A 27,480-nucleotide genomic window follows, 5' to 3' on the forward strand; every position below is an offset into this window, starting at 1 on the left:
CCGACGGAACCTCTTCGCCTCACCTTGTCTAGCATGCCAAATATTCTCTATCAACCTAGCGTGGTCAATAACACTCTAAAAGGTACCACCGGATAGCACAAGGGAGACTGTAGCCTCCTGAAGGTAACCCGTGAATCCCTTCACCAGCTTGCAAATTCACTCAAACGCAGTGGGAATACTAGACATAACATGAGGAGACAACTTATGGAAGCGAGCCTCATACTCAAATATGGATAGGGAGCCCTACTCCAGTCTATCAAATTCATCTCTGCACTGATCACGAAGATTATATAAGTCACAAACCTCTCAACAAAACACCTCTAAAAACTGCTCCCAACTTATTATAGGGGAACCAGTAGGCCTACGAGCAATAACTGATCTCCACCACTTCTTGTCCATCCTTGTAAACTAATATAAAGTGTAAGCTACTCCATGTGTCTCAAAAATACCCAGGTTGAACAACCTATCCTGACACTTATTCAAAAAGTCATAGGCCTTCTCCCCGACCATACCGTCAAATCTCGGAGGTCCCAACCGAACAAATCTCTCAAAGCTCTTATGTTCAACTACTAACATGGCAGCACTAGCAGAGACTAGTGGAGCTGTAAATCTTGGAGGTATGATAGAAGTCACTAAAGAAGAACCCAGAGTCTGAAATCCAACACTAGGCCCTTGAACTAGTGGTCTTAGTACCAACTGCGATAGGAGAGCCTAAAGTACCTTGGAGAACACTAGGAGTCAGAGCACCATATAATCTAGCCAAAAGTCTCACTAGTAACTCTTGAAGCATTGGAGAACTCTTAGGAACCGTAGAAGGATGGGTTGGACTGCTCCTCAGTCTGCTGCTCATAAGTATCCTCGTGCCCATACACCATCTTAGGCAATGTCACTCTATCTCAATCATGAGAAAATTATTCTTCTCTCACTCACCCTCGTCCCCTGACTCCATTGCATCTACTGCCTCATTTGCAAACTGGGGCTTAGGCAGCAAGTGCAGCCTCACTCTCGGTGACTCCAGCTCTAGTCCTCACCATCTGCGTAGAAGGAACATATTAGAGGTATACAACACTTGACATGAATAACTCACACGAAAGGAATCAAAAGATGGAATTTATCCTAACAAGTATCTTGTAGCCTCTCAAAGACAAGTACAGACATCTACGTACGGATCCAAAAGACTCTACTAGATACCCTACTCTTTAACTCATGAGACCGGTGAACCTAGTGCTCTAATACCAATTTGTCACACCCAAAAATTGAGGTCATGATGACACATATCCCAAACCACATTCTAATGTTTAAGCGTAAAAGTAAAATCATATGAGACTCCCAAAGGAAAGTCAGGCCACAACTAAATACAATAAAAGGACAATAACGAAAGTATCCCTAAACTTGGTATCATAAGTTTAAGAGCATCTATATACAAATTTGAATCTGAATACATAGTATAAGTCTCTAAATGTAGTAAAGATTGTAAATGAAAGTGGACTAACGGCGATCCGGATCTCAAGATCTAACCACTGCTCTAATGAAGATGTATCTGCTAGAATCAGCTACCATGCTAGATACCTTGACTAGAATCTGCATCAAAGGGGACACATAAGTAGGGGTGGGTACAATCCATATGTACTCAGTAGGTTTAACCGACTAAGTATAAGGAATTAATCAAAAACTATGAAATAAACTAAAAAAAGCTTCCACCTACACGCAGAAAAGTCCTACTATGGCTACACTGCCACCAATTTATATAGAATGACGCGATTAAAGTAAACACATAAATACAGTTCAATATCACAGTTAAACAGATAGGTCAAGTATCATAGGTATCAATGCAATGCAATATGATGATGCAATGATATGATGGTACGGTGGGATTAAGACTGTCATACGATAAGTTGTGCTACCAAGCAAGACCCATGGGGTCTCACAGACCATATACCTCGTCAGAATCTCAATGTATCAACTACCTCACCACCCATTTTACATCCAAGGACTCATAATACTAATATCTCTTCCGCTTTCAACCTTCTCGTGGTCAAGGTTATAGGAAAGGTGTCACATTTTCTTTCTCAAAAAGAATTTTCCACTATCCTCAACTTCCCAATGATCAATGATAATATGAATGAAGATGAATGCATTCACAACATATAAGGCATGGAGGTAATATACAAATCAACATGTAATACAAGGTTCAAAGTTCTCAAAACTTAACCTAAACATGATAGTCACCCTCAATAGACAGTAATGGGAAGGAAACACCTCAAATTAAGTGTTCACTCGTTTTCCACAATATTTCAATAATCATGTATACTCAAAACACCAACTCAACCCCTCATGTGGGAATCTCAAGTCAAATAACTGTTTCACATCTCTAATTTAGTTAAGTCACGGATTACACAGTCTCAAACTAGATAGGATATCAAATAGGACCCCCACATGGGCTACACAAGACATTTAAGCGCCCTCACGAGAATCAAAATATAAATCAGCCCGCACACGGGCATCACAAGGAAAATTAACAGTTCAAAACTACACTACAATCCATTCTAACATCTACAATATAGAATTTGACTATTCACCCCAACTCAGCCCCAAGAAGGATAGCCAAACCTACCTTGATAGCCAAAACCGCACTCGAACACCTCCACCAAATGATCAACTCTCAAATTCAATGCCCAAAATGATAACCCACGTTAAAGAATGAAAGTTACGCGTCATAAGGATTCCAATGACTCCCATATTGATAGATTTCGGAACCGGGGTAAAATAATCTAAAAATTGATTAATTTTTAAAAGGGTCGAATCTGGAAATTTCTTTTGAAAACACATTCTACTCATTGAGGGGAGTATGTGGGTGAAAAATGATAAAAATAGGCTAAGAAAAAAGGTAGAAATCAATGAAAACCGAATTGAAATTAAAGAACAACCCCCCCCCCCCCCCCAACAAGTCTCACTTAAAACTAGACTTTTTCAAGGATTTAAGAAAGGAAATTCATAGATAAATAATATGAAATTGAAAAAGGAACTTACCTATACGAAAACCTTCAAGACCTTGACCCAAAATCTCTTACTCAAAGCTCAAAATCGATAAAATAGTGGTTTTTAGGAAATGGGATTGTTTTTACGACTTAACACTGTTCACACACAAAATGCTCATCGCAATTGCGAGCCACTTACTCTCGTATTCGCGAGGCACTGAAAAAATACTCATTGTGATTGTGTGGAAAGGATCGTGATTGGGTAGAACAAAGTTTGAGCAGGTCGCGATCTTGATGAACAAATTGACTTACACTAGAAACCAGTTCACAGCAGATTGCCAACTTTAAAAATGCTCTTGGTTGGACCCTCAGAAATCATTCGGGGTCTGATAAAAATAAATTAGATATGCTACTATACTGAACTCAACATTTTGGACTCAATAGAATCATCAAATTTCCAAAAAGAAATCATTTTGACCAAAATACCCTCCCGAACCTCTTATTAGTCTAAAACTCAACTTTTAGCCTAAAAACTCAAAATGACAATTAAGGTCCCGAGGCTCTAAGTCTATGCTCAACTAGACCAAACTCGACGTTCCATATGCAACGAGCTGACAGAATTCTCATCCGATGCTTAGAGCTCAAAATATTGATCGAAGATACACCAACTCATTTAGAATCAAACTTTTTAACTTAAGACCCTAAATTCACGTATTGAGCCCAAATATGATTTTAATGACTCTCCTCAACCAATTTTCATATTTTAGAGCTGTTAGAATCGATAAAATTCCATTTGAGACTCAAAACTCCGAATGGTATAAGATCTCACTTTTAGAATCGCTTAAGCCTTAAAACTTAAGAACTTGCACAATTCACAAACCATTGAGATTTTGACACTTTCAACTACACAAATCGATCAAATAATACTCGGCGGCACTAATGATAGGGGTAAAATGGTAATTTCACAAAAAATTTTAAAAATGACTGTCACGCCTTGGGAGGGTACCCTAGACGTAACCGGCACTCAGAAACCATTTCTGGCTCCCAAGAGAACCACATAGCCTGATCACACATCCGCTCATTCATTCATTTAGTGGAAAGTTTTAAAATAATGAATAATTTAGCGGGCAACTCAAATCACCCATCCAACTCAAAGAATAACGGCCATAGGCCAACAGATCAACTAAAATATTTGTCATTAAAAATAGTTTGACAAGAATAACTCAAGGATAGAAGTACTCAATCGACCCATCACTATCTAGTCTATGAAGCCTCTATCACTACTATCTAATTGGTGCCAATGACATGTTCATGGCTACCACAAATCAAATGAAAAGGGCTAACTCGACGCAAGAATACACAAACGGTGTCCTTCGAATGTAGGGGAGGACTCACCAATACGCTGAGTGCGAATAGATCCCCAAGGATGCTCCTATTGACGATCTCTTAAACTTGTCTTTGCATCATGAAACAATGCAGGTCCAAATGGACATCAGTACGTAGAATGTAGGAGTATGTAATATGGCAGATTGAAACATACCTCAAGGAAGAATAACGTTGGTTCAAATATCTTTGAATCAGAAAGATCAGAGAGACTCAATCAAAGTCTAAAGTAAGAATACATTTTTAGACAAAGACCAATCATATACCATACAATCCAATCCAATCATGTACAATACAGTTCAATCAAATTATTTACAATTCGATCCCATCTAATCTAATTATGTATCCAATCCAATCCGATCACATACCATCAACTCTAATTCAATCAACTCAACAATCAACTCAAAGGACTCAACTCAATAACTATGCAAATTAAATTATGCAATGTTTTACAATTCAACTCAAATCATCTACAATCACATTCAAATCAATCATATGAAGCACAATCCATTCAATTAGGAGATTCTCTAACCGACTACAATCCCACCACCTATATATAAGTGATGCACAATGAGTCACGTCGTTGCTCCATTCGTTCATACTTGCCAAGGTATGAACGACTCAAACCAATCATGGATCCTTCAATCAATCAAGTCCTATCATTTCAGGATAATGAAATAGGGAAACATCCAACACGGTACAATCCCTTCCTATGTTGGCGGTGTAGTTTATGGGATTCGAGTATGGACTATACTCTTACACAATTCGGTGCTCAATACTCCTCCCAAGACTCAATACGCACATAGCTATTAAGTGAGTAAAATATTTAAAATACTCATTTAGCCTCATTGGACTCTTTCAAATCAACTCATTTAGTCTCATTGGACTCTTTTTCAAAACTCACTCAAATCTAGCCTCATTGGACCCTCTTTCAAATCGACTCATCTCCAATCATCAAACTCTTCTCTTTAAAAATCTATACAAATCTCAAAATTTACATTTTAAAGAAAGATAATGCTCAACTCATTTATACTCCAAATACTGATATTCAAAAATAATTAAAAGACTTCTCAAACTCAACTCATGCTTAAACTCTTTTTAAATCGTAGATGAAAATAATCATCCTTTAAAACTCAAAATAGTGTGTAAATAGTTTATGCAAAAATGTTCACAAAACATTTATTTAAAACTCTTTCTCAAAAGATTATTTATTTTCAAAATATTCGTAAGACTCCAACCACATCAAATTAGGTAAATCACATATAACATGATCACATTAGACTCCAATCTATTTCATCACACAACCTCCTCATCGACATAATCTCTTCATCAATTATTCTACATATATTAAATAATCACCATTCACATCATCATTCACACCATCATCAAAACATCATAATTCGCATCATTATCAACGTCATCATCCACATCATTATCAATTATTATCATCACCTCATTGTCAAATATCATCATCATATCGATATCAAACGTCTACTCCACAATCTTCATTTTAGTCCTATGTTCAATTTATAGAAGCAAAAGGATATTCTTAACTATTCAATTCATTCTTTTCATTCCAATCAATACACATATACACAAAACTATCCATCTCAACCTCAAGACATTTATGACAAGAAATCTCATCTTGGGTTCATGTGAATGAAACATGAATCCATACTCTCAACAAAACTCAACTCAAGAATATCGTCAATACCTATAAATCTATATACAATGATACATTTGTAGTCAATAATATGAAAGATAACTATTTAGTAACTCAAGTCATTAAAATCATCAACCAACCAATAGTATCTAAAAACATTCTATAGTTTAGGAAAACTTTCAAGAAAACCTTCCTAGAAGGTTCAACTCTTTCACAACTCCTATCCAACACATCTATGGGCATATAAAAGAACTCAATCCATATTTTTGGTTAGCCTTACATACCTTGTGAAGACTTTGAAGAGACCTAGTTGTTGGGTCTTCAATGGGAGACTTGAATTCTTAAAGCTCTTGGAACAAATCCTTATTAGAAATAAAGAAGAAGAAGAAGAAGAAGAAGAAGAAGATGAAGAAGAAGAGAGAGGGATTTTCTAGGGCTTTTCTAGAGAGAGAGGGGCTAAAAATATGTCCCCAAAATGTTCAAGGATGATATATATATAATTTGGGACAAATTCCCAAATAGCCCTTTCTCCAAAATTCTGAAAAATAGGCTGAAAACGTTCCTGGCGCGATAGTGGTGTGTCGCGCCATTGCGGTGCCAAGTCGATTATGCCTAAAAACTTGCACATCGGTTAGTGATGCATCGCGCCAAAGACCAAACTACTGAGGCATGTTCTTGGCGCGATAGTGGCGCGTTGCACCCTTACAGCGCCAAGCCCAAGTTTTCTGAGTTCTGGAAAATAGGCTTGAAAAACCCTGCTACCCAATAGTGGCGCATCGCGCTACGGACCAAACTACTGAGGCATGTTCCTAGCGCGATAGTGGCGCGTCGCGCCCTTGCGGCGCCAAGGCCATATTCCCAGTAATTGCAACCCAGGCCTAAAATTCCTATCGAGCTAGTTCGTCTTAGGATCGTCATATCTTTTGACTCCGAACTCCAAAAATTACATTCTTGGTGGCGTTGCAAAGAAGACTCGATGACCTTTAATTTGGTAGGTCATGGTCCATCCAGTGCATTATATTTCAAATGATATGGTCATTAGAAGTTGACCCTTATATAAACTCCTTCGACAACTTACCCAAGACGAATTCATTTGGACTTAGCTTGGTTCTAAGGATCCCTTATAACCCCACATCATCTGTAACACTCTTTAATTACTTAGGAACTCATCCTAACTCATGCACACGCTTCACAATAATTAGGTTCGACCCTACATGAATACAAGAAAGGTCTAAATCTTAAGGAAAAATTTTGGGGGGTATTACAATGACCCCCAAGGTCATTACAATTTACTATGATAAATGATTTTAAATTGATTTCACATGGACTCACGCATTATGTCATTGATTTTCATTATGAACTATAAAATTATGATCATGAACTTTATGAAGGATTTACGAATGAATTACGAAAGTTATGAATGATGTTTCTAGTATGTTTTCAAGTATGAATAAATGATTTGTGAAAGTTTTTCTTACAATATGAATGAAATCGTGATTTAGATGCTTAGAAAGGTAAGTATATATGAACGATGTTATGAAATCATGATTTAAGGAGCTACTTTTATGATATTTTAAGAATGTGGATTGGTACATATTTTTCTTTTCTAATGTTAATGATTTTTATCTTTTCTGTTGGAATTTGAGTTACACCGAGATGACTTTGAGGTGAAGGCTTGGTAAAGGAGTCTCTAGTAGAAATATTTACTCCCTAACAACATGGCCCCCATAGGTTATCTTAAATTACTTATCTAGTGGATCCACATATTGCTCATGATGTTATGATATGAATTCTACCTTGGCAAGTAGCCTCTCCTTTTTTGGTGTAGGAGTTACACCAGGCTCTATTTTATAGCTCACATATTTTTATTGTTGGTTGGTCCATATTCCATAAAATGACTGTGTTTCTTATAAATTCATAAATGATGTCTTATGATACATTGTCCTTATTATATGTTTTCATGTTTTACTTCATGTTTTTACAGTTAATTGGTCATACATCATATGTTCATGCCATTATTTCCGTTTATTTGTGCTATATGCATATTTCTCATGTACTTAGTACATTACATGTACTATCGCATACTTTTACCTATATTAATTCATAATATAGGTCACGATGCTCTCATTCCTCCATGTGGCTAGTTTTGGATTATCTACTCATAGTTATTTATTTGGTGAGTCCTCGTGTTTCAAGGACATAACCTCCATGTCATTCTTTTATGTTCAGACTATCTTACTTTCATTGTTTGGGTGAATTAGAGTTTGTCCTGTGCCCCCGTCTGATTCAGTAGAGGCACGTCTAGATTATAGAAGTAGTTTAGTAGGTCACTTCTATAGTTTTTAAGAAAGAGTATTTTGGACTTTGCTCCTTCATTTAACTTCTAATATACATCTTTTTGGGGAAATTTGGATGACCTATAACTAACCAAATCCTTCAAGTATTGTCCATTCCCTCAAAAATCATCTAAGACATCAAGGTTTGTACTCAAAAGAGTCCTCTTCTCCAATCAAGCTAGGATTTCAAGTTTCAAGTCTCCTATTCAAGTTTCAACGATAGAATTCATTGAGGTATGTGGGAATTCACAATGGATTCCTTTCATCCATTGGGTTCCAAAAGAACTCGTTCAAGTTCAATTTCACCCAATTCAATGAGGGTTTCATGTCAATTCTTCACGAGTCCTTCTCAATTTATTTCTGTTAATGTTATTCTACTATATTATGCATGAATTTACTATGATAAATAATTTTAAATTGATTTCACATGGACTCACGCATTATGTCAATGATTTTTACTGTGAAATATAAAATTATGATCATGAACTTTATGAAGGATTTATGAATGAACTACGAAAGCTATAAATAATGTTTTAGTATATTTTCAAGTATGAATGACTGAATTGTGAAAGTTTTTCTCACAATATGAATGAAATCATGATTTAAATTCTATAATATGAATGAAATTATGATTTAGATGCTTAGAAAGGTAAGTATATATGAACGATGTTATAAAATCATGATTTAAGGAGCTACTTTTATGATATTTTATGAATGTGGATTGGTACATGTTTTTTTTCCTAATGTTAATGGTTTTTATCTATTCTGTTGGAACTTTACTTACAACGAGAGGACTTTGAGGTGGAGGCTTGGTAAGGGAGTCTCTTGTAGCAATCTCTACTCCCTAACTATGTGGCCCCCATAGGTTGTCTTAAATGACTTAGCAAGTAGATCCGTACATTTCTCATGTTATGATATGGAATCTACCTTGGCAAGTAGCCTCTCCTTTTTTGGTGTAGGACTTACACCAGACTCCATTTTATAGCTCACATATTTTTATTGTTGCTCGGTCCATATCCCACAAAATGACTATGTTTCTTATAAGTTCATAAATGATGTCTTATGATGCTTTGACCTTATTATATGTTTTCATGTTTTACTTCATGGTTTCCAAGTTAATTGGTCATATATCATATGTTCATTCCATTATGTCCGTTTATTCGTTTTATGCGTATTTTTCACGTACTTAGTATATTACGTGTACTAACGCATATTTTTACCTATATTATTTTATAATACATGTCACAACGCTCCCGTTCCTCCACGTGGCTAGTTTTGGATTATCTACTCAGAGTTATCTGTGTTGGTGAGTCCTCATGTTTTGAGGAAATAACTGCTATGTCATTCTTTTATGTTCAGACTATCTTACTTTCATTTTTTGGGTGAGCTAGGGCTTGTGCTATGTCCCTGTCTAGTTTAGTAGAGGCATGTCTAGACTATAGAATTAAGTTTAAGCTCATTGATTGACTTTTATGTTCAAATTCTCCTATAACAAGATTTTACGTTTTGAGATTATCTTTTTCTTTAAAGGTTTGTTCCTGCATTCTACTATGTTTTATCATGCTATGTATTCTAAGAAGCTTGGTTGAAGTCCTTCGTGATTCTAATCATCGTGTCATGTTTAGGGTCTAGCTTGGACCATGACAAACTTGTTATCATAGCACAAAGTTCAAGAGTCCTAAGGCGTCTTACATGACGCATCGAGTAGAGTCTTTTTCATGGGTGTGAAGCGCGCCACAGCTATGAATAGGAGGCTTTGAGGCATTTAGAAAACTTTAGCAGCTCTGTACATGTGACTTTCATATTATGGGAGGGATCTTTTATTTGTATATAGTTTTGGCTTGCTTCCGCTTCTTCATTTATGATTCTTGTTATTTATGTTATTGTTTAGTTTGAGTTTAGTTTTCTCTCCCAATCTCATTACTTGTAGTTCCGGGATACGGGTTGGCTTTCTTACTGGTGGGTTATAGTAGACATCATCATGACTCTAGGAATCGGGTCATGACACATTTTACCCAATCCTTTCTCGATTTTTCCTAGACTTCATCTTGTTCAGAAATTGTCTAAACCTAGCCTAGCCTGAAATTTCCAACTCACAAACCCAAAAGTTTTCTCACTTAATTTCTTTCACCATTATCTCACTATAATGACAGGAAGGGTCGTTAAAATCCTAAGGTGGCAAAAATCTGGGTTAATGAGGATTTTGGGGTGTAAGAACTTGGGTTGTTTATAAAAATGTTTGTTCTTGATTTATTTACCTTAATTCACTTGTGTAACCATGAAATTGATGGTTCTAGGTAAATTATTGGTGGGAAGGCTTGGATTGGGTGGGAAGATCGTGAGTTTGGCCTAGGGTTTGGGATTAAGTTATAATCCACGAATATTTATGTCATTTGTGATTAATGTTTGTACTTGTGTTATTATTTTAAATCAAGATCAAGCTAAGGCATCACTAAAAAGGAAGGCTCATGTTCAATAGAACACTCAAGCTTGATTCGAGGTAGATGATGATTATTTTGTTTTCCAAGTTACGTAATGTGTGCATGTTAACTGATCTACAAATGCAAAATCTTGAATTACTTGGTAGGTGATGGTTATTTTGTTTTCCAAGTTACGTAATGTGTGCATGTTAACTGTTCTACCATTGCAAAATCTTGAATTACTTTCTTTGTTTACAATGCATTCAAGTTGTGTATTGTATTATCCTTCATTTATGCGCTTTTGATTCTATGAAAATATTTTTTTGACAACCACACAGAATGGTCGACGTCTATTCACTGTTTAGTTTATCTACCGCTTCAATCAAGATTTGGTAGAACTCTGAAACGGGTATGCATGTATTTCAGGTGCTGAAAATTGTACTTTTCCTTTAATTTCTGCTATAGTTATTAGCTAGAGATTTCAGAAATTCATATATTTTTATTCAGATTACTAGAGTTTTCTTTACTCTTTTTGCTCTCCTTTTCGTTCTCTGGATACTAATTATTGATATACATCTTTTATTGTGTGTGCTGACTTCAAACAATGAAAACTTTTCAACAGATATCCCTTGATTAGTGAAGCCCTATGTTGTTTTTGGAGTTGAAACTATTGATAACTTTTACTTTTGATGATTTTCTTTGTCTAGGCTTTTGAAATTGTCTATATTCATTTGTGATCATGTGCAAGGTCTAAATCAGTTGATTTAGTTTGCTAAATGTACATTTAAGCTATATTCATAATGTGCAAGATCTTGGTAGCCAAAGGACTATAATCCTATTCCCTTGAAGTGCTTAGTTCAAACCCTAAATATGCGTTTGTGGTGAATAGGATATCAACTTGCTAATGTGTAAAGAAACTTTCTTCATGTAAGCTCTGTAATTTTTATGATGACTAGGGAATTCGCAGCTGTTACAGTGTAATAGCCCTCAAAATCACAAAGTAGAGGTAACCACACTAACTAAGTCCTGTGCTAGAATGCATGCAATGAGTTTCAAATCTGAAAATCTCTCATTTGGGAGATCCCCTGCTCACCAACTCTCTGAGCTTATCGTAGATGTCGACATTGTACTCGAATGCAGTAACTATGTGGTTAAACTGTTACAACCATATGAGAAAGGGGTACTCTGTTCTTTATTTCATTACAAATTATATTTTTTTGCCAGCTGCCATCAATTAATAGTTTTATTTATATCTTCTACTAATTTCCCAAATACTAGCCCATAACTTCTTGTAGCAGAGCCTCTCAAAAACTGTTGCAGAGAAGGAAATGGATTTTTAGAAACTAAAAGGTGTGGATTCATAGAGCACTCTTTCGGGCAATATTAATTATCATAGGTTTTTCCATTTTAGGCTTCGTGTTATTATTCATTTATAATATCTGGTCGCATTGAACAACACAACACATTCTAAGAAATTCTTTTGCACTTTTTAGGGAAGCCTCTGAAGAAATTCTTTTGCTCTTCAACTAGTTTTTGTTTACCAAGACATAACAAGTAATAAATTAGATGAAGTCAAGCATACTTGTTTTACCTGGGTAGGGTGGAGTGTTAGGAGGAGACAGCCAGAGTGAAATATATCTTATCAAACTTGTTGTTCCTCCTCTCACCAGAAAAGTCATTTTCCTAATTTTTCAAGAAAATGTTCTGACCACAACAAAACATGAAAGAATGGCATTTTCCCTCCATACCAGAGTAGAGGCTATACATAGGCTTGTCCATGCAACTTGTTTACAATCAGCACTTTTCTAGCTCACTTGAGGCAAAACTCTCTCTCTCTTTTAACAAATCAAAAAAACAAGATACTTTTTATTCAACTATTGCCAGCATTTCACTGTTGGCCTTCAAACCTAATTTAAAACCAAGAAAATCGCACCATGTAGATAAAACTATGAAGATGGGTTGTATAGTTTCTTGTTACTCCATTTTCGTGTAGATACATAAATATAAATATTACATGAAGGTTTTCTCTATTTTTTAACACCCTTTATACATCACATCTTTGCAATCTTCAGAGGCTTGTCTTTGGTTTGTTTGAAAATCAAACGCGCCTACACTCTGAACACATGCTCACAAACTCTTGGTATAAACTCTTCCATTTATACCACGAGGAATAAATGGATGGAAAAGGGTAAAACAAAAAGAGAAAAGGAACAAAAATTCTGAAGATATGAGAAAGTATATTTTCTAAAGAAGAATTATGGAATCATTTCAAGCCTTGGCTCCAAGCAAAAACCAGTAAAGAGCTGAAGAGGAAATCTCTTTTTTACGGGACATTTACGACACCACCTCCACTTTTTCTGCTCCACATCAAAAACAAGAAGAGCAGGTTCTCCATAACATTGAATGTATATGAAGTCATCTGAACCGCTGCTAGCAAAAACATCGTCAAATTCCTCAAAACCTTGGAAATACTTATGTGGCATTCGGGCAATTTTTTGCCATTCCGTCCCATTAAGTGTCCATATGCCGATCCCCTTAATTATATCAGGACAGTCTCGCTTCCCTATCCCTCCTACCATTACTAACTTTTCCTTAAGGTTCATTAGACGACCACACGTAAGACAACATGGGACAGGAATGAAACTCCTCATCAATAAACCATGGGATGATCTACTTGAGAGGTTGTAAGTAATTAGACCGTGACGATTTTCTGAAACACCAATTCCAGTTGAGTATATCATGAAATATAAAATACCATCACATATCACACTTTCATCCCCACCTCTCCATCCTGTCAAAACATCAGTTAAACAGCACATCCAAGTCGTTGTTCCAGAATCGTATACGTGAATGGAGATATCCCACTGAAAGAAACTTTCAGGGATGTTCTTCGATTTAACAATTGCAACACTGTAACAACGTGTTTTTTTATTTACAACCATAGCCAATGCAATGTAATCAGAAAAGTTGAATCCTGGAGGCTCCTCGAGGTTCTCGCAACATTTGGTTATCGGGTTACAAACATATAGCTTATCAGTTCTACTATCATTGTCCATGAAACAAAATAATCCACAAGATGAAGAAATAAAGCAACTGGATGTCCAAATGCAGGGGAGTTCCATAACGTGCCATTTCCGAAAGGTTGGATCATAGGCATAACCTATTGGTTTCTCTGAACTTGTGAACATAAAGTACCATGGTTTATGAGTTAGCAACTGCGACGAGTTCCACAAGAATCTTCCTGATTTCGCTATCTCATGCCATCTTTTACACACACAACCTGCCCTAAAGATGCTAGCAATAGGAAGACGAGCCAAAATTCGTTCCAGTAAATCATCAGGCAATATCAAATCCAGAAGAACAGAGGAAACTTGTTTATCGTCTTCATCTTTAAGCTCGGAGAACAATTCAGGCTCAACAGTATCATTTGCGGCGTAATCAGGGCAATGACTGAACCAGGATGCTTCCCCTTCCATGCTGATGAAAAGTGACAAAAATCTGAAGGCGATTAAATTATTGAATTAGGATTACGCAGACAAAATGAATTAAGCGGCCTCAACTAGCAAGTAATCACTCCAACTTTGAGAGTGCACATCTAAACACCTCAATTTAGTCTAAATTAGAGACTAAACACTCCAACTCATCCCCACTATATCTCGTGAACACCCAACCTTGATGTGGCATGTTGATTTTGGAGGTGTTTAGATGATCCGGAGAGTTGAACTGACACAATGAAAACGAGTTAAGGTGTCTAGACGTACATATTCAAAATTGAAATGTTTAATTGCCAGCTAAGACCAAATTTGAGTATTTGTTTATGTATTGTGCTTTTGTTAAACGACTATCATCCATGGTGCAACTAATGTTAACATAAATTTCATCTAGACACAATCTAAAAACAGATAAATTGCTGGTATTTGTTAAGCAACCTTTTCTTAGCTAAAGAGGAAACGTAACAGACGAGACCAAGAGATGCAAAATTTTAGTTAATTCAGATTTTACATTGCATTAATCCATTACTTAATCGAGCAGATCACAAGAAATTCGTTGCCTCTCAATTTGGGATGTCTCCTTTTTTTTTTTTATTTCTTCGGTATTCAGTTTTTGTATTGAAATTCATTTCTGGAGGGATGCTCCTAATGGGATTTTTTCATACCCAAAATTCAAACTCAAGACATATAATTAAGGGTGAAGGGATCGCAATTATACCACCTTAACCCATGTTGGTTCTTTTGAAAATATTATTGAATGAGGAATCAATACTTCTAAAAAGTATTTTCTCTATTTCAATTTGTTTGTCTTATTTTGATTTAAAATGGAGCTTAATATAAATAAGACTTTTGAATTTTGTGATTTTAAATTTAAAATATGTCAAATATATCAAAATATTTTTTGATCTTGTGGTCTTAACCATACCATGTAAAAAAAAATGAAATTAAGGAGTTGCTAAAAAAGGAAAGATACAATTTTTTATATGAAATAAAAAAGAAAGTTGGACAAACAAATTGAAATTAGAAAGGAATAGACAATAATTTAAAATTATAGATAGGGAAAAAATTATAATTTACTATACATGAATAAAACAGATATATTTATAAAAAATGAGTAAAGTATAAGGTTGTTCCTTTGCATTCACCTTTTTCTTTTTATTTCTTCCTCTGACCATTTTAAAATTCTTACAAGGTTGGATCCTACATTTTCTTTTTCCAATCTAATATAATATTTCAGTTTTACTTATAGAATATGTGTGGAATATACTTTATCAACACGCATATTCTTTTCTTCTTATTTTTAGTTTTCAAAAAGCATTTCAATTTTCTAATAAAAATCTCCCATCAATCTTATAATGAATAAATTTTACCTGTCTATACCATTTAAATTTAACAAGTAATCCTTTTAACTTTGAAAAAGACAGAAGCCACTTGATTGTGAAGAAGCTAGCAGTCACAATGAGCTAGTAATTTTTGAAATTTTTAAGATTATTCTGACAAAGTGCTTCAAAAAGGTACGTAATTTAATTTGTCTTTAGCTAATTCATTTGAAAAATATTTTAATTTTGAGCAGCTGATTGATCAAATTTTTTAAATGAGCTTATTAAAGTACTTTAAGGAGAAACTAATTTTTTCAGCTTCTTCGAAAACAGTTTTTACTTCTACTCGAAAATACTTTTTTTTTCCACCTAAAAGCTTAGCCAAATAGGCAAACAACTCAACTTTGGAAAAACAACAACCTTTTCTTTGGAAAAAAAAAACACTTCTAATCTTAAAGTAATTTGACCAAACAAGCTATAATTTTTACATTGTATTATTGATATTATTCATGCATCAAGCGAGTTCTAATACTAATGTTAAACTTAAATGAATCAAGTTCTAATATTATTCTATTTATGGATAGTATAGCCATAAACTGCCATTAACATCACTGTCAAATATCACATATTTTTCAATTGTGATCATCAACCGTAAATTACTAACATCAACCAACTTTACTATCACAATCACTGTTACGATCATTACAATCAATCATCATCATTATGGCATCATTATTACCACCACTACAAACCATTTGTTTCATTATTATTTTCAAATAATAATTTTATTTTATTATATTTATATTTTTTAATATTTAATTATTTTTTATTTGAGTTTATATATATATTTAGTGTTGGAAAATAACTCTCTATCATTCATTATTTAGATCTAAAGATAATATGTTAACCATTCAAACATGTATTCATATATATCTTAAACCTAACGCAAACAAATGGGGCTTAATCACATGATCTACCATTTTTGTTTCACTAGTCTTCAAAAAAAAATGATATGTACATCAAAACACAAATTACATTGTATAAGTTCATATTTCAAAATCGTACCTTTAATTATAGAAGGAAACTTGGTTGAAATATTCTCATGGAGACAGATTCATCATCTGCATCTAATTATTCTTATGTTGGAAGGAGGAGATAAAATATTTTTATCAACTTTAGAAAGAAAAAGAAGATACAGTCTCTTTACTCATTTTTTATTTTTATTTTTTTGATAAAATTCCTATTTATTCATCAATAAACAAAAAGTCTAATAGTTAAGACAAACAAAAAAAGAAACTTAAGAATATATTTACTACTTCACTTAGGTTTGTTAGCTGCAGAAATTGCTCAATACTCGGTAATACGTTTTTTCCTTGTTGAAGAATTAGTCTACACTGTTAGCTCTAAACATGGGGAAACCAAAGACAGAAAAAAAATAGAAAAATTTTAAAGGTTCAATTCATGCGTATTATTAGTACTAGTTTCTCGAAACGTGTAGTATATAAACACATTTTATTATGTGTTAGATCATATATATATATATATATATATATATATATATATATATATATATATATATATATGAAATAGCTTTGAACTACACTATTAATTAATTATAAAAATATTATGTAACTTTCACCATCCAATTTATGTGACCAACATTGGACGATACTCTCTCCCAATCGAGCGAACCAAACATATATAAGAATCAAGATATGTTCACAAATGAATGTGAAAGTCATATAAATTATAATCATTTTAATTTATAAATGTACGAAAATATATCTTTAGCGAGACAAAATATAATGCACTTATACCAATTTCATATATAAGGAACAAAATATGTTGCTAATACTAACTATTTATAGAATTGATAGAAAAAAAATTATGATTTTCTGTGTTGGAGAAACACATGTAATATGAAATATTTTTAAAATGGATAAAAGGGTTAAATAATTTAATGATTTTTATGAAGAGATGAATCGAGAAAATTTGAATTTAAAGCTCTGGAATTTTGTTTTTGTCATATAATATTTTGAGATTTGCAGCATGAGAGCCACATGTCATGCATGCATGGTCCCGTATGTCACCACTTGTTATTGGAGAGAAAGTGTGTGCGTGTAGTGAGACAAGTTCATGCTTCTTGATACTCGTTTCTAATCTTTTTATTCAGCCAATAACAATTTGTTGAAATACTTTATTTTATTTTTTACCAACAAATTACTAATTATTTTTATTTCTTTAAAAAAGAATCATATATTTTTCTTTTTAGTTTGTTTCAAAAAGAATTATTCATTTTTTTGGCAACAATTAACTTCAGTTTTTCACGTGTCATGTTTAAGTATGGTTGCATATCGATCGGTTGGTTCAATTTTGAAGTATATCGATTCAACTTATCGGTTTTCAATATGCACATATGCTAAATCGTTGTAGAATCATCAAGATATTAGGTTATCGGTTATTGATTTATCGATTATTGATCATTATCATTTCGGTTGTCGATTTTAACCGTTAAGATTTGACATAAATTTGTTTTGTTGAAAATCATTGAGAAACAAGGTGACAAACCAAATGAATCATGCATTTGAGTTGACAGATTGCAGCTTACTCAAAAGTAAATGCTGACACATTATAGAATAATCGAGAGTTTGAGACAGACATAACTAAAAGTATGAAACTAAAACCTATATCAAAAATTTTATATATCAAATGATATAAATATATTTTATTAATTTACTATCAGGTTATCCATTAATTCGTTAAGAGAAAACCTCAAACCGTTAAGAATCAGTAACCTACTGATTAAATCAATAACTCATTACCGATAAATCATTAAAAAAATTTGATTCGAATTATCGATTTCGATTCGGTTTTGAATAGCTCTGCCTAAGACCACAAGATTAAATTACATTTTAATATATTTGACATAACTTTAATATATGACCACAAAAATAAAAATCTTCTATATTCAAACTTCGTGCCAAGTAAAACTAGACCTTTCCGTTTTTAAACGGGGGAGTATTATTCTTTCAAATGGGACTAGAAAGTCTACCATGCAAGAACAACAAGAGGAATTAGTTGCTTGCAATATAAATATACTACTATGAGAGTTCTCCATGGATCATCAATAGAGAATTTAAGTTGTCTCTCCAAAAAATGATCTCCTCTTTCCCTTCCAAGACCAAAGCTAGTCGTTTATCTACCAATTATGGATCAGAAAAATTCAAGGAAATGAGTAAACAAATACAAAGAGTTACTATCAAACCTCCCCAAACGAGGGCCTCCCTATCATTGTTATGAATTCTGCCAATAACAAGGCTTTTGGTGCTCTTTTACCCTTCTTAGAAGCAACTTTATCTATGCAAGAAAACTTCAAGGCTCAAGTCTCAACCTTCTGATATTTTTCTTTGTAGTGCTCCAAAAACAGGAACCACTTGGCTTAAAGCCTTAACTTTTTCTATTATGAACATGATCATATTCTTGAAAACTCTTTACTCAATAAGGTATCTCATGAATGTCCACCCTTTTTGGAAATTGATTTTCTATCCAATCCTATTTAGAACTTCGTTTGTAGGTTTTAGTTTCACTAGTCTTGGTATACGCGTTTGTGCGTGATCAAAGCGCGTACCTTATTATTTGATAACATACTAGAGAAAATTTAAATTTAATTATGAACTTTATCGACAAATTACTCGTAGATTAAAAAGTTTATATCAAAATCTAATGATAATAATTCTTGACAATTAATTGAATTTCTCACAAAATTGAGATAAACATACTCAAACATTGAAATAACTAATAGTGTTGTAAATAAAGTTCTACTCCTATCTGATAAGAAATATTGTTTTAACTAATATATGACACTCGACAAAGTAATGCTAATAATCAATTAGTGATATTACCAATTAAACTTATGAACACGTAGGTTGGAATATCTTTTGAGAATTTACTTTTTATAGCAACATAATTTCAGGTCCTCGTAGTCGTATTCTTTCAAATCATCAATTTGTTTTTGATGATGTTTTCTTTTTGACCAATCACTAGCAGGAAGTAGCGTAAATATTATAATTTGTGTACAAGCAACAACAATGACATCTCGAGTATAATTAGCTTAACTAACATGTTAGTCAACAATGCATTCCTGACTAATCAAATAAATAGTCATGAGAATACATTACTGACTAATCAAATTATGTTAGGACTTTTAATATAATTCGAATAAGAAAAGATTTAAGAAGAAAATTTTAATCAATATAGTTCGAATAAGAAAATATTAAGAAGAAAAAATCTAGTGTTATGAAATACAACAAAATAAGGAGGCTAGAGTAAAAAATAAGAAAGGAGAACAAAGGAGAAAGTTTTCTATGTATATATAGTATCTATCTCTCATCTTTATATTGAAGAAGGCTATTTATAGCCATATGTAAATGGAAGAAAAAAAACATTAGTGGGTAAGTTGCCCACTAAAAAAGATAGAGGATCATCCACTAATCCAAAGTGGACAACCATTAATTTGGTTGATAACACTCCCCCTTGGGTGTCCAAGTAAAATGTGTCTCCTTAAAAACTTTACAAGAAACAATATACATAGTTATTCTGAACATCCATAAATGTTGTGCCTCGTTAAAACCTTATTAGGAAAAATCCAGTGGGAAAAAGCCTAATGAAGAAAAAAGAGTACACACATCTGACAATACGCCTTGAGTGCTGCCTCATTAAAAATCTTATCAGGAAAATCTAGTGGGACAAAATTTTGACTAAGGAAAAAAGAGTACAGCGCGTATTTTGCTCCCCCTGATAAAAATATCATTTAATATCTCGAACACGACGCATTCTAACTTTGTATCTCATTTTCTCAAAGGTTGAAGTTGGCAATGCTTTGGTGAACATATCCGCCAAATTGTCACTTGAACAAATTTGTTGGACATCTATTTCACCCTTCTTTTGATGATCATGAGTGAAAAAGAATTTTGGTGAAATATATTTTGTTCTGTCTCCTTTGATGTATCCTCCCTTCAGTTGAGCTATACATGCAACATTGTCTTCATACAATATTGTTGGAGCATCTTTTGTCAAAGAAAGGCCACATATTTCTTGAATGTGTTGAGTTATTGATCTTAACCAAACACATTCTTGACTTGTTTCATGAATGGCTATTATCTCTACATGATTTGAGGAAGTAGCAATCATAGTTTTCTTTGTTGAATGCCATGATATAGCTGTACCACCACATTTAAATAAATAGCCTATCTGCGATCGACCTTTATGGGGATCAGATAAATATCCCGCATCTGCGTAACCGGTCAATTGTGACATTGAATCATTTGAGTAAAACAATTCCATATCAATGGTACCTCGAAGGTATCTGAATATATGCTTAATTCCATTCCAGTGTCTTCGTGTTGGGAAAGAACTAAATCTTGCTAACAAGTTTACTGAGAAAGCTATATCTGGTCCAGAATTATTGGCAAGATACATTAATGCACCAATTGCACTAAGGTATGGTATTTCAGCACCAATAAGTTCTTCATCATTTTCATGAGGTCGAAATAGATCTTTCTTAATATCAAGAGATCTCACAACCATTAGGGTACTCAGTGGATGTGCTTTATCCATATAAAACCTTTTAAAAATATTTTTAGTATATGTTGACTGATGGACAAATATCTCATTTGTAAAATGTTCAATTTGTAGACCAAGACAAAATTTTGTCTTTCCAAGGTCTTTCATTTCAAACTCTTTTTTCAGACATTTTACTGCCTTTGAAAGTTCTTCCGGAGTTCCAATAATATTCAAATCATCAACATATACTGCTATTATGACAAATTCAGATCCAGACCTTCTCATAAAGACACAAGGGCAAATTTGATCATTTTTATATCCTTCTTTTAGCAAATATTTGCTAAAATGATTGTACCACATTCTCCCTGATTGTTTTAACCCGTACAAGGATTTCTGAAGCTTTATTGAGCAATTTTCTCGAGAATCCTTGTATGCTTCAGGAACTTTGAACCCTTCGGGAATTTTCATTAAAATGTCGTGGTCCAATGAGCCATATAAATAGGCAGTGACCACGTCCATTAAGTGCATTTCAAGTCTTTCATGAATTGCAAAATTCATTAGATACCTGAAGGTAATTACATCCACCACAGGAGAATATGTTTCCATATAGTCAATATCAGGTCTTTGCGAAAAATCTTGGGCTACAAGTCGTGCTTTATATCTTACGACTTTACCCTTTGCATTTCGTTTACGTACAAAAACTCATTTGTGTCCTACTAGCTTGACACCTTCAAGTGTTTGGACTATTGATCTGAAAACTTCACATTTTTCAAGTAAAGTTAACTTTGCTTGAATTGCATCCTTCCATCTTGGCCAATCATTTCTCTGTCTGCATTCATCGACAGATTTTAGTTCAAGATCCTTATCTTGTTGCATTATTTCAATGGCAACATTATAAGCAAAAATATTATCAACCACAATATCATTTCGGTTCCACTATTTTCCTGTCGAGACATAACTTATTGAGATTTCTTCATTCTTATTACTTTTAGGTACTTGGACCTCCTTGGTGGTATCACCATTTATTGTGTCTCTGGGCTCTTCTTAAGCACTCGCCTCCAAATTATGATCATCTTGATCATTTATTCCTTTCCTTTTTCGAGGATTTTTGTCTTTGGAACTAATTGGTCTTCCACGTTTTAAGCGTGGCCTAGACTCATTTTTCTGAACAAGTTGTCCTACCTGGACATCAACTTGAACTTGAGCATTAGCAGCTGGGATATGCGATTTAGTAACCCGTGGAAGGTTAGTAAATGCATCTGGTAGTTGATTTGCAATATTCTGGAAATAAATCATCTTTTGAACTTCTTGCTCACATTGATTTGTTCGAGGATCTAAATGAGATAGTGACACTGAATTCCAATCTATCTCATTTTTCAACTGCTTATGTTCTCCCCCTAATGTTGGGTATACTAATGTTGGGTATACTGATTCATCAAAATGACAATCAACGAATCTTGCCGTAAATAAATCTCCAGTCATAGGTTCCAAATATTTTATAATAGAAGGAGATTCAAAACCAACATATATTCCCAACCTTCTTTGGGGACCCATCTTTGTGCGATGCAGTGGAGCAATTGGGACATATACCGCACAGCCAAATATTCTAAGATGAGATATATTTGGTTCCTTTCCAAACGCCAACTGTAATGGGGAAAATTCATGATAATTTGTTGGTCTTATGCGAACAAGTGCTGCTGCATGCAAAATAACATGCCCCCATACTGAAATAAGAAGTTTTGTCCTCATTAGCAATAGTCTAGATATCAACTAGAGGATTTTAATCAATGATTCTGCTAGACCATTTTGAGTATGGACATGAGTGACCGGATGCTCAACTTTTATTCCAATCGACATACAATAATCATTAAATGATTAAGATGTAAATTCACCAGCATTATCAAGATGAATTGTCTTTATTGCATAATCTGGAAATTGTGTTCTTAACCTTATAATTTGAGCTAACAATCTCGCAAAAGCCATGTTGCGAGTTGATAATAAGCACACATGTGACCATCTTGTAAATGCATCTATCAAGACCATATAATATTTAAATGGTCCACATGAAGGGTGAATTGACCCACAAATATCACCTTGTATACGTTCTAGAAACACAGGAGATTCAATCCCAACCTTAGTTGCTGATGGTTTGATAATTAGTTTTTCTTGAGAACAAGCAACACAAGAGAATTCCTTAGATTGAAGAATTTTCTAATTCTTCAAAGTGTGTCCATGTGAATTCTCAATAATTCTGCGCATCATATTATAATCGGGATGGCCCAACCGGTCATGCCAAATGATAAAATCATTAGAATCAGTAAACCTTTTGTTTACTATGACATGTGATTCAACAGTACCAATATTTGTATGGTACAACCCAGAAGAAAGTGCAGGTAATTTTTCGTGCATAATTTTCTTCTCCATATTTATTATAGTAATATAAAGGTATTTAATTTTTTCTTCATTTGCAGTCTCAATATGATAGCCATTTTGGCGAATAACCTTGAAACTTAACAAGTTTCTTTAAGACTTACTACAATACAATGCATTATCAATTACGAATATCGTTCCTCCAGGTTGTAATAAGACCGCTTTTCCAGAGCCTTCAATTAATTTTGTACTACCAGATATTATATTGACATAGGCCTTTTTCATAATCAAATGACAGAAATATTTCTTTTCTTTTAATATCGTATGAGTTGTGGCACTATCCAAAAGACACATATCTTCATTATTCATCTTGAATCCAATTGAAGACTGAGAAATTTATTTATCTTCATAAAATAAAAATGCATTGTAAGAAATAAAATAAGTAGCAATTTTGCTAGAAAAACATAAGTCCCTTTTTTAAAGTTAAATTATGGTAATTTAGAAAAAAAATTATAGGATTCAATTATGATGAATGTTACAATAATTTAGTTTATGGAATTATATTGTAATGAATTTGTGACATAGAAAAAATGATTGATAATATAAACCCAACGTACCAAATTATAAGAATTAACAAACTGAGGTGTAACACGTTAATAATAAACATAATTTATATATAAATTAATAATTACTAGTGAATTAGTTTAATGAACTTAGAATTCAAAATGTTTATGGCAGAATATACTTATTAACCTTAAATAAATATTATACATAAGTATTAAAACAAATATAAAATAAATAAAATTATAAAATATTAATATAATATTATTCATTATGTATAGATAATTTATTTATTGGCAAAAATAATACAATCATTATATATTATTAATTTCTAAAACATCAACAAGAATAAACAATTAGTATAATGACATTAAATAAGGCGAATATTAATTTTAGTAACAATATGATATTAAGATTAAATAATAGCACACTAATAGTAATTAATTACAACATTGTAAAATAGCATAATGTAATAGACAATATATAATTATCGTAAAAATGTGGCCCTGATTTTTTTAAAATACATAAACGTAAAAACACAATAATTTAAAGTACATAAAAATGACAACATATTGAAAAACATGAAATTAAACATCAATTAAGATCCTTAAAAAACATTTCAACCTCCAAATGAGTAATATCATTGATGTCATTAAAATCATCATCCCTTAAAGCTAGATTTGCTTCAATATTATCGTTATTCAAAGGCCTTGCCTCAACATTATTTTCGAACGTCAAGTGTGACTCTATCCGAGCATTAGAAGAAGAGGCATCACCTCTATTTGTCTTTCTTTTGAAAGAATTTTGATAAAGCCTTACAAAATGCTCAGGCGTTCGACATTCATTTTTTCAGTGGACTTTCATGCCACAACGATGACAATTACTTCTTGAAGGGCCATTTTGAGAACTGATATTGTTCTCCCTTTTATGTTGACCACCACCACGACGATTATTAAATCGTCTTCTGTCATTGCCACATCCACGCACATTATTGTGGCCATAATTTTTTTTTTGTCTTCTTTTAGACTGGCCATGTGCTTTTACCATATTTACTTCCGGTAACGGAGTAGTTCCTGTGGGACGGGCTTCATGATTTTTCATTAAAAGGGCATTATGTTGCTCAGCCACCAGAAGGCATGAGATCAATTCAGAATATTTTTTAAAACCCTTTTCACGGTATTGTTGCTGTAATATTACATTAGAGGCATGAAAAGTAGTTAGTGTCTTTTCTAACATATCCTCATTATTTATAGTTTCCCCACATAATTTTAATTGGGAAGTTATTCTAAATACAGCAGAATTATACTCAATTACAGTTTTAAAATCTTGAAATCGTAAATGCATCCACTCATAATGAGCCCTTGTCAATACCGTTGCCCTGAGGTGGTCATACCTCCCTTTTAAGTCTTTCCACAATTCAAGTGGATCTTTCACTGTCAAGTATTCCATTTTCAGGTTTTCATCTAGATGATGACGAAGGAAAATCATAGCCTTTGCTTTATCCTAACTAGACGCTGTATTTCCTTCAATTATAGCATCACCAAGACCCTTAGCGGTAAGGTGAATTTCAGCATCAAGTACCCATGACAAATAATTTTTGCCAGAAATATCAAGTGCCACAAATTCCAATTTTGACAAGTTTGACATGATGAAAATTAATTTGAAAGTAACAAAGACAACTTAAAAATTAAATTTGTTTAGTAGATATACCTGATATAGAAGTTAATTTTCTGAAAAAGTAGAGCTTCGTGCTGATAACGTGTTATGAAATACAATAAAATAAGGAGGCTAGAGTAAAAGATAAGAAAGGAGAACAAAAGAGAACAAGGGAGAAAGTTTTCTATGTATATGTAGTATCTATCTCTCATCTTTACATTGAAGAAGGCTATTTATAGCCATATGTAAATGGAAGAAAAAAAACATTAGTGGGTAAGTTGACCACTAAAAAAGATAGAGGATCATCTACTAATCCAAAGTGGACAACCATAAATTTGGTTGATAACATCTAGTCAATTTTAAAGTACTAAATATTAAGAATTCTTATCTATTACAAATAATAAAAGGGATGGGAAGTTTCGTGCTAATAACTAATAAGTTTCCTACATATTCTTCTATTAAATCCTTTTTTTTAACCTATATATAAAACTCCCTAAACGTAAAAGAAGTACAAAGCGTCCAAAACTTCCGTAAAAATTTGCAAAAGAATTGATATATAAAAGTTTTATTAAAAATATACTCCTAAATCTATAAGAACTTAATTTTCAAAAGGCACATGTCTTAAAAGAATTTTGTTATAGTTGAATCAAAATTAAAGTAATTAACTTATACGAGGAAATTTTTAAAGTAAATTCAAAGCTACTTTCTACCGAATTTAAAACAAAAGATATAAAATATAGGTAAATTATTATTTAATTCAATACTAAATCTTTAATCTATTAAAATTAAATAATAATTAGAGAAAAACACAATTTTATCTATTGCATAATCTTTTAATAAAGGGTAAAAGTTCAATCAACTTTTCTAAGGACCTTCGTGTTTTTTACTTAGTGTGTGTGTATATATAGATTCTCTTCTTTCTTTCATCTTTTTTTATATTTTATAAATTTTCATGTACCCAGGAGCGGAGCAAGTGTGTTGGTTACGAGTTTAGTCAAATTCAATAAATTTTGGAGTTATTTAGGGTCCGATTGACCATGCAATATGAAATCATAATTTGAAATCATGATATAAAATAATGAGATGAAGTTGAAGTTTTATTTGTACATATAATTTGGACTTTTTGCCACGATCCAAACTGGTACATGAGTGACATCCACACTTAATCTCCTAGGTGGGAGAACCAACGATACAAACCCAAACTTATATTAATGATTCAACTTATAAACCACGACAATAATGCGGAAGCTCAACCTTATTAAAGTCAGAAATAACAAAAGTCACTAAAATCTATTACGTAACATTCCCCAAAATCTGAAAGTCATCACATAAAAGACATCTAAATTCTAAAACTAAGTCTGGAAATGTCAAACACCAGAATAAATAAATAACAAAATATGTCCGAAAACTAAGGACAACATGCCATGACCGAGAGAATCCATCACGAGTTAGAAGGATAGATCACCCTGAAATCTTATGAACTGAAGACTGACTAGAGCTGAGGTCGAGTCGAAGTCAGTGGAACACTCGCTGCACTCCACAAAATAAACAAAGAAAAAGAAATACAAGTAGGGGTTAGTACAGGACAACATGTACTGAGTAGGTATCATCGACCGATTCAAAATAGAAATCAATATGCATAAAGTAATAGAGGGAAATAAACCATAGCACTTAACAGGTGGCAACCAACAAGATCAAGATCAAGATCAAGTGACAACACAATGAACAATTACATAACCAG

General features: G+C 33.3%; 1 protein-coding gene across 1 annotated transcript; it reads right to left on the reverse strand.

The window, feature by feature from the left end:
* Positions 1-12,954: 12,954 nt before the first annotated feature.
* LOC129876514 (F-box/kelch-repeat protein At3g61590-like) lies at positions 12,955-14,573 on the reverse strand. Its single transcript, XM_055951970.1, has one exon. The coding sequence runs from the start codon at positions 14,254-14,256 to the stop codon at positions 13,036-13,038; it is 1,221 nt and encodes a 406-aa protein (XP_055807945.1). The 5' UTR covers positions 14,257-14,573; the 3' UTR covers positions 12,955-13,035.
* Positions 14,574-27,480: the final 12,907 nt, after the last annotated feature.

The sequence above is a fragment of the Solanum dulcamara genome, chromosome 2 (genome assembly GCF_947179165.1).
Source record: "Solanum dulcamara chromosome 2, daSolDulc1.2, whole genome shotgun sequence".
Classification (NCBI taxonomy): Eukaryota; Viridiplantae; Streptophyta; class Magnoliopsida; order Solanales; family Solanaceae; genus Solanum; species Solanum dulcamara.